The sequence below is a fragment of the Bos taurus genome, chromosome 29 (genome assembly GCF_002263795.3).
Source record: "Bos taurus isolate L1 Dominette 01449 registration number 42190680 breed Hereford chromosome 29, ARS-UCD2.0, whole genome shotgun sequence".
NCBI classification, from domain to species: Eukaryota; Metazoa; Chordata; class Mammalia; order Artiodactyla; family Bovidae; genus Bos; species Bos taurus.
The window spans coordinates 7,659,323-7,668,306 of NC_037356.1; the positions used below are offsets into that span (position 1 = coordinate 7,659,323).

The 8,984-nt window shown below is 40.1% G+C and overlaps 1 protein-coding gene across 1 annotated transcript; it reads right to left on the minus strand.

Moving 5' to 3' along the window:
* Positions 1–5,920: 5,920 nt before the first annotated feature.
* Positions 5,921–7,247, minus strand: LOC112441457 (density-regulated protein). Its single transcript, XM_024987436.2, has one exon. It carries the CDS (start codon positions 7,131–7,133, stop codon positions 6,537–6,539), a length of 597 nt encoding a protein of 198 aa, XP_024843204.1. The 5' UTR covers positions 7,134–7,247; the 3' UTR covers positions 5,921–6,536.
* Positions 7,248–8,984: the final 1,737 nt, after the last annotated feature.

Genomic DNA, 8,984 nt, shown 5'->3' on the forward strand with positions numbered 1-8,984 from the left:
TGGTGAGGGAATAGATCTCATAGGCCCCAACTAAGAGTTTGCACACTGCAACTGAAGATCCCTCATGATGCAACTAAGACTGAGTGAGCCAAATAAATAAATAAAATATTTTAAAAAATAATAAAATTATAGTAAACATTTAAAAAAAGATTTCAGGTTAGGAGCTGTTGTGTTCATTATTTTTGTACGCATATGTGTATGTATGTTTATGAGTGGGTAGAAATTTAAATGATTAATATTCTGTACAGTTGTTATCACACTAATATGTTTCCATGTACTCTGTGCTATTTATATCAAGTTATTCTAAAGAGGTATAATAATAAACATTGTCATTTACAAATAGCTCAACATTATATCAAGTGCTTTTATAGCAGTAGCTTCACCTTAATCTTCACGGAAGCCCTGAGAGATGACTAGTTTTTTTGAGTCCCATTTTACAGATGAAGCAAAGTACCTGTAGATGGGTTTGGAACTCCAGGTAGTATATGACAAAGCAAGGGTTTAAAAAACAGGTTACCTTTTTACTATCTCTTCATTCCAAGATGAAAGAGGCATCTTTCTGGTTTGCATTGCTTAAGAAAAGGGCAAAACAGGTTGTTCTTAGGTCTTCTGTTTCCTGAAACAGTGAGAAACTGCTCAGTTCTGCAAAATTCGGATGAGGATAACCATGGAAATTTCTGTGTGGTTTTTCTGTTACTTCCAAAAGATACTCTCCTCCCAAATTTTATTCCTCTGGTTGTTTAATCAAACACTAATCTAGTCATCAATGGAAAGGAGTTTTGAAGATATGATTAAAATTAAAGGCCTTAAAATAAGGAGATAATTCTGGTTTATTGGGTGGGCCCAACCTAATCACTTGAGTCCTTAAAATTACAGAAACTTCTGCTGGAATCAGAAAAGGAAAGCAAAAAGGAGATGAGGCAGAGAGATTTGAAGAGTGAGAAGTATTCAACCCAGCATTGTTGGCTTTGAAGGAAGCCACACACCAAGCAGATGATCTCTTGAAGCTAAGAATGCTAAGCATGACCTTTGGGCAGCAGTCAGCAAGGAAATAGGGACCATAGTCCTACAACCACATGAGACTGAATTGTTCTAATAACCTGAATGAGTTTGAAAATAGATTCTTCTCTAGAGTCTCCATAAAGTAACACAACTTAATGTTAGCTCTGTTGGCTCAGAGAAAGCAGCTGAGCTCATCCAGACTTTTGACCTACAAACCTGTGAGATGGTAAATGGGCTTTATTTCAAGCCGCTGAATTTAGGATAATTTGTTACAGTAGCTAGATAAAGCTAACACACTTTGTGAGAGGTATATGTACACTGAGAAACCTTTCAATGGGTGCTAAAGGACAGCAGAGAGATAAGCTCAGCTGAGTCTAGGATACAGAGGTCCTTGCAGAGAAATAACGTGGATGCAGAGAGCTCATCCCAAGGAGTGGTCTTAGGACACCACCATAAACACAAAGTTGAAATGGGAAAGTAGGAAGATACATGGGATTAGTCTCTGCAAAAGTTCATACTTAACTAGAATTCTTGAGCTGAGGTTTCATCAGACTCAGTGGCTCAGCTGGTAAAGAATCTGCCTGCAATGCAGGAGACCTGGGTTAGATCTCTGGGTTGGGAAGATCCCCTTGAGAAGAAAACAGCTACCCACTCCAGTAGCCTGGCCTGGAGAATTCCATGACTGTATAGTCCATGCGGTTGCAAAGAACTGGACACGACTGAGTGACTCACTTTCAGAGGAAAGGATATTGGTTGACATCTTAAGGCTTTCTTTGTGTTCTCTTGGTTTAGAGAGAAGAGGAGAGGGAAAAATAAATCAATTTACAAAGAATTTCAGAGACCTCCCTGGTAGCACAGTGGTTAAGAATCTGCTTTCCAATGCAGGGGACTTGGGTTCCATTCCTGATTGAAGAACTAAGATCCCACATGCTGAAGGGCAACTAAAGCAACGTGCCTGCCTGCCACAACAAAAATCCCGCATGCAGACGAATAAATAAATACTTACAAAACACAGAAAACAAGGGTTTTCATCATCACTTTGCAATTTAGTCCTACTAATAACTTTATAAAATGGGCACTTGTTTAACTCCTGTTTACAAATTAAGGATATGGACACTCAGACAGATAACATTCTTGGCTAAGATCAAACATCCAGGACTAATATGAAAGTTTTCTGAACTGAAATTCTTCTTTCTCCATGTCTTGGTCTCCTTATATTCTCAGTGCCTCATTTTGAACCATACCTTTTATTTTTTTTTACTAAGCATCATATATATATATATATATGATATATCATATATATTTACTAAATCTCATGACTTCTTGGAAAAAAATCAAGGTTTGAATCTGAAATAATGTAAACCTACTATTTATTTTTATTGAAGTATAGTTGCTCTCCAAATTATATAAGTGTACATACAGTGATTCACAATTTTTAAATGTTATGCTCCATTTATAACACATAACATTTAAGAATTGTTATGCTCCATTTATGGGCTTCCCTGGTACCTCAGTTGGTAAAGAATCCACCTACAATGGAGGAGACCCTGGTTCGATTCCTGGGTTGAGAAGATCCACTGGGGAAGGGAACAGTGACCCACTTCAGGATTCTGGCCTGGAGAATTCCATGGACTGTATAGTCCATGGGGTCGGAAAGAGTTGGACACAACTGAGCAACTCTCACTTCACTTCACATGCTCCATTTATAGTTATTATAAAATTCTGGCAAATTCCTTGTGTTGTATGATATATTCTTGTAAATTATTTTATACCTAATAGTTTGTATCTCTTACTCTCTTATTACCCCTAATTGTCCCTTCCCCCTTCTCTCTCCATACCGGCAACACCTATTTTGTCCTCTATATCTGTGAGTCTCTTCATTTTTGTTATATTCACTAGTTTTTGTATTTTTTAGATTCCATGTATAAGTGATATCATATAGTATCTATGTCTGACTTATTGCACTTAGCATAATACTAAGTTCATCCATTTTGTTGCAAATGGCAAAATTTGATTCTTTTTATGGATGAATAATATTCCATTGTCTTTATATATCACACCTGCTTTATCCATTCATCTGCTGATGGACACTTTGGTTGCTTCCACATATTGGCAATTATAAACGAGGCTATTATAAACACTGGGGTGCGCTTCTCTCTTCGAATTAGTGTTTTTGGTCTTTTTCAGATACGTACCCAGGTGTGGAACTGCTGGACCGTATGGTAGTCGTATTTTTAGTTATTCTGAGAAACCTCCATACTGCAGGTTTCAATGGTGGCTGCACCAATTTACATTCCCACCAACAGCAAATGAAGGTTCCCTTTCTCGACATCCCTGCGAACATTTGCAACCTTACAGTTTAGATGGAAAATGCCGTGTTCTGTCTTACACAGGTAAGTTCAGTTCAGTCGCTCAGTCGTGTCCGACTCTGCGACCCCATGAATCGCAGCGCGCCGGGTAAAGACAACCCCAAGCAGTACTTGGTCTGTTTTCACCCAATGGCGACTCTCTCCCTTGGCAGCAACGCTGTAGCTCTTTTTAGTCCTGAGGTCCGATTCCCAGCGTTCCTTAGATCACAGAATCCTTGTTCTCTTAAGAACGTGCCAGAGTCGGATTTAGCATAAAAAGGAAGGACTGGATGTCTGGGAGGAAAAATCATATCAATTTGGACTTGCTGTTCGTTCCAGATTTGGGCCTCAGGAGGGTCCCCTGGGTTATCTGATGCTGAGAGATTGGCCTCTGAGGTTGGTTTCGACATGCCGCATGCATGGCTGGCCACGTGAGCAGCGGTGATGCTTCTTAGGAAATACTCCTACACATTCACATGTCCTGCAGCCGTCAGCAGCTCAGAACACCTCTGTTAATCACTTCATCTCAATTCTGTGGGATTACACACGTCTCCTTAAACTTGTTTTTAAGGAGCATTCACTGGGGTCCTGAGGAGCTGAAGTCAGTCCTCAGGAAACTTCAAATTATCGGACAAATCTCCACTAAGCCTCCACAGCCCTGACTCTGGCTGGGATTAGCGTGCTCTCCAAATGGTCGCTTCAGCTGTTCTGCCTGAGAGGGAGACCAGGACCACAAGTGCCCTGAGGTTTTGGAGGAGGCAAAAGGGGGTCAGATATGCTTAGAAATGTAATTTTTAAAAATATTTTAATGTTTCTGGTTTTTAGAATTCCAGCATCTGGAAATGTCTATTTTTATTTTTGGTCACTTCCCTGGTGGCTCAGATGGTAAAGTGTCTGTCTACAATGTGGGAGACCTGGGTTCAATGCCTGGGTTGGGAAGATTCCCTGGAGAAGGAAATGGCAATCCACTCCAGTACTCTTGCCTTGAAAATCCCATGGACGGAGGAGCTTGGTGCAGGCTACTATCCATGGGGTCACAAGGAGTCGGGCACGACTGAGTGACTTCACTTTCTTTCTGTGTGCATGCAGGGTCTTAGGTCCCAGACCAGAGACGGAACCCATGGCCCCTACATTGGAAGCGCAGAGTCCTAACTAACAGATTGTTTAGGGAATTCCCTGGAAATGTGAGTTTATTCTGACAGGCCACAGCACAGAAAGAGACACTGACCTTGAAGTATTGGAGGACTGAGTTTAAGATTGTCTTCTGTCTCCTCTCAGTGGAAAGTGATTTTTACTTCTGTTTAGGAGTATATAGGAGAAGGCAATGGCACCCCACTCCAGTACTCTTGCCTAGAAAATTCCATGCGCGGAGGAGCCTGGTAGGCTGTATTCCAAGGGGTCACAAAGAGTCAGGCACGACTGAGCGACTTCACTTTCACTTTTATCTTTCATGCATTGGAGAAGGAAATGGCAACCCACTCCAGTGTTCTTGCCTGGAGAATCCCAGGGACAGAGGAGCCTGGTGGGCTGCAGTCCATGGGTTGCACAGAGTCAGACATGACTGAAGCAACTTAGCAGCAAGAGTATATATGTCTTTGTTCATTTTCTTGGAACTTTGCTTCTTTTTTTTTTTTTTTTTTACACAAGGACAGTTTTAATCCTGCATTTTCCTGCAGTAACATCCACTGTGGCTATAAATGGACTGAAACTGCATTTGCCAATAACTGTGAACATTAAGAATCTTTACATGAAGTCACATGTGTTGATACAAGCACATAGACATCTTCTAGCACCAACAAAATACATACATAACACATATCAAGTGGTCTTAATGGATAAATTTGCTTCATTAGATAATTTTAACTAAACTCACAGTTAATGCAGAATTTCATTTTCTTAATTTACATCTTTATTTATACATTCTTCCTAATGTTTCAATTACTCAAAAACCCACTCATTCATTCAAGATGGTATTCTGCATGGCAACAGACAATGGGTTCTAACTTTCTTAAAGGTGTTGACAGCAACTTAAAATACCACTGAGTCTTCTTTCCAATTTGTAGCACCAGACTTAGGACCTTTATAAAAACAGTTTAAATTCATTTAATATATTCATTAAGATTCATTGTCACTGCTTCTCTTCCGAGAAAAACACATTTCAATTGCTGCTTTCCAGACTATACTGAGCAATGGTGTATATTATTTTCAAATGACTAGCAGAATTTCACTCACATAAATTTACAGCCAGAACAAGAACTCAGGCTCTCTGAATGGTTGTCCTCTCAAGATGATGAAAATAATGTATAACATGGATTTGGGTGTCTGACCTCCTACTTACCATTATCAAACACCTTTCCAAGTATTCTTAGAAAGTATTTTAAAATATATGCAAATATCCTACCATATGATATACCATTATTTCTTTAACCATTTCCCAACTGTGCATTTATAATCATTTGCAATTTTTTAAATATTATGAGTAGCACTGTGATGAACACCCTCATCCATAGTTTTAAGCAAGACATTATATCTTTAGGATAATGCCAAAGAAGTGGGTCAAACAGTGCAGATGGTTTTAAGGCTTTTAATATACTTTACCAAATAATCTCCACAACAGCTTAAACAACTGTTACCAACAATATGTTAATATGCCCACAAAGTGAACTTGGTTGGTGACCATGAAGCAAATTCAACCATAGATCCATGAGATACTCAAGCATCTCAAAACTACCACACCAAATAAGCAAGGAGAGTTATTACTGGTGATGAAGCCAAATTCAAATCTTTAAAATATCACTCAGATAAAAAAAAATCATTTTTGATTAAATTGTGATTATTTTAAAATAATCAACAGAAAAGCTTTCCACAGAAAATCTAGTTTTTCCAAAAATAAAGTTAAAAAGAAAGAGAAAAGTCAGTACCAAACGACCAAAATTTTTTATTTGACTAAATTCTATCTCATGCATAAGCATGACAGTCTCTCCTATTTATTAGACTTTGGCAATTAAAAAAAAAAAAACAACACCCAAAAACAAGCAGCCTCGTACAGAACAGTGACAATTCAAAGGGCGAGGGGTAGGCTACAGTTTTACTGTAGGATAAATATATATATTTTTAAAAGGCCTCTCTCCCTTTGGCCACATCAACTATCAGTTCAGATCATTAAATACAGACACATTTTCAAAATCACTTCTTCACTTCTCCAAGATCTTCAATGCTATCATCATCCACCTCTGGCCATTTTTCCTGAATGACATCAATAATATCATCTGTAAAGTCTCCCTGAATGATGATTTCATCCTCCCCTGTTACTGAGGCACCACAGGAGAATTTCTGAGCAAAAAATCTTTGTGCTTCTTTAAGATCAATTTCAAAAGTTGCAAGGCCACACACTCTTGTTACATATTTCTTCTTTGCTCTGGGAATTTTGGCTATCGTAACCTTTTGTGGTACAGTTTTCTTTTTCTGTTTTATTTGACCCCTTCCACCTCTCTTTTGTTTTTTCTTCTCTTCCTCTTCCCCTGCTGTTCCTTGACCCTCACTAATTCCAGCTTCTTGTTTGGGTGAATTTTCTACAGTAAGTTTTGCAAACTCATTTGGAAAATTCTTCTCTAACCATTGTCTACATTTAGCAACATCAGGCATATATTCACAGTACTCTGTTGGTAATGAACAGACTCCACAGTAAAGGACTCGAAGTGGGTAATCTGCATCTAACTTGGTGTTGCTCCTCTGGTCTCCTCTGCAATCATGCCCACCTGATTCAGAAATGTCAGCAGCCATTTCAAAACCCAGGCGGTCGCACAGCCTCCGCCGCCTCCGCTCCCGCCACTACCGCCAGCTGAAGCGACACATGCGATTCCTCTTCCCCAGCCAGAGCCGCCCGAGAGCGCGTCTACCAGCGGCGGTCCCGCGAGACCGGAACTTTGCTTCTTAACATTGTTAATTCTCCTATGAACTGAGTTCATCTCCACACACCAACTGTAGTTCTTATAGCATATCTACAAATGGACCATGTGACAAATGGACAAAACTAAAGCCTGGAGAAATCCAGGTGTATTTGGCTGGTCTGAAGCAATACAAGTATTATAGACTTTAGCTTCTCCAGAGAAATGAGTTGGTGCAAATTCCTCAGGTGCCCCTTTAGGAATAATGTTTACTTATAATAAGCATTAAAGAGCTGTGCTTATGAAACTGGGTACCACGACAAATACAGGAGTAGTAAAATTCAGAGGTTAAGTGGAATCCCAGTGCAGAAGTCAGACAAACGTATGTTCATGTTTCCAGTCTGCACACACGACTGTAACCACAGGGACTAATCCTTACTTTGTTTCCTCGTATACGCAAGGCAATTTTCAAATTACCTCAGAGAATATATGTGATGATTGATCTGATATGCATGTAGTACTTAAAACAGTGTCCAGAACACAATAAATGCTGGCTTTTATCATGCTTGTTATTACTGTCACCATTAGCCAGCTCTCTGCTTTCAGTCATGTTGCCCAAGACTTCTGCCTTTTGAACTTAAATTCCTTAATATTCTAATTAAAATCCAATTTCTCTAATTCTTTTGTCTACCATCCCTGTTTAAGGAGTGGGCTGTTCAGTGCTACAGAAACATGGTCCCTAGACAAGCAATGTCAGCATCATGGGAGCTTGTTAGAATTGCATATTCTTAAGCTGGGTCAAAACCTCCTTATCCAAATGTCTGGGGAAGGGCTCTATATAGTAATAAGTTTTCCAAGAGGTTTCAGTGCCTGCAAAACTTTGAGAAGCACTTTTTTAAGTCAATTATACAGTTCGGTGAAAAACCCTGAAAATGGAGAAAACATTTCGGTTTAAATCCTGATCTGCCTCTTAACTAGCTAAGTGAACTTTGACAAATTATTTAATCTCCTTGACTCCAGTGTTTCTAAGTGTCCCAAGTTCCTTGGAGTTTTATTATTCAGGTTACGTGCACGCCTGCTAAGTCGCTTCAGTTGTGTCCGACTCTGTGTGACCCTATGGACAGCAGCCTGCTAGGCTCCTCTGTCCATGGGATTCTCCAGGCAAGAATACTGGAGTGGGTTGCCATTTCCTTCTCCAGGGGATCCTCCCAACTCAGGGATTGAACCTGGGTCTTTTAGGTCTACTGCATTGGCAGGTGAGTTCTTTACCACTAGCGCCACAGGATATATTAATGAAAGTGGGGGTGGGTAGTGAGCCTTAGTCGCTCAGTTGTGTCCTACTCTTTCTGACCCCATGGACTCCAAGGCATCTTCCCAGTCCAGGGACTGAACCTGATTCTCCTGCATTGCAGGTAGACTCTTTACCATCTGAGCCACCAGGGAAGCCCCATATTAATCAAGAGACTCCCCCAAACTGTGGTGTGTACAAGAGAGTCATTTATTTCTGCATAGTAGCCCAGAGGCAGGAAGGTGGTCCAGAGTGAACTGGTGGTTTTGTTCCATGAGGTCATCTACCAGGATCCATCTATTTTGACTCTCTGCTCTCTCCTGGGATGTGGTTGACTAGGCTCCCTGACACTGTATCAGGCTTCTGTTTTAGGGAAAAGGGAAAGAGAGAAGAGAGAGGACAGCACTTGAAGAAAAAAGATGCAAAGTTTGCACATTTTGCTACTGGGCACTTGATCAG

What these genes read in the sequence shown, in the direction of transcription:
- LOC112441457 (XM_024987436.2), bottom strand. Translation starts at nt 7,133, where the DNA reads ATGGCTGCTGACATTTCTGAATCAGGTGGGCATGATTGCAGAGGAGAC.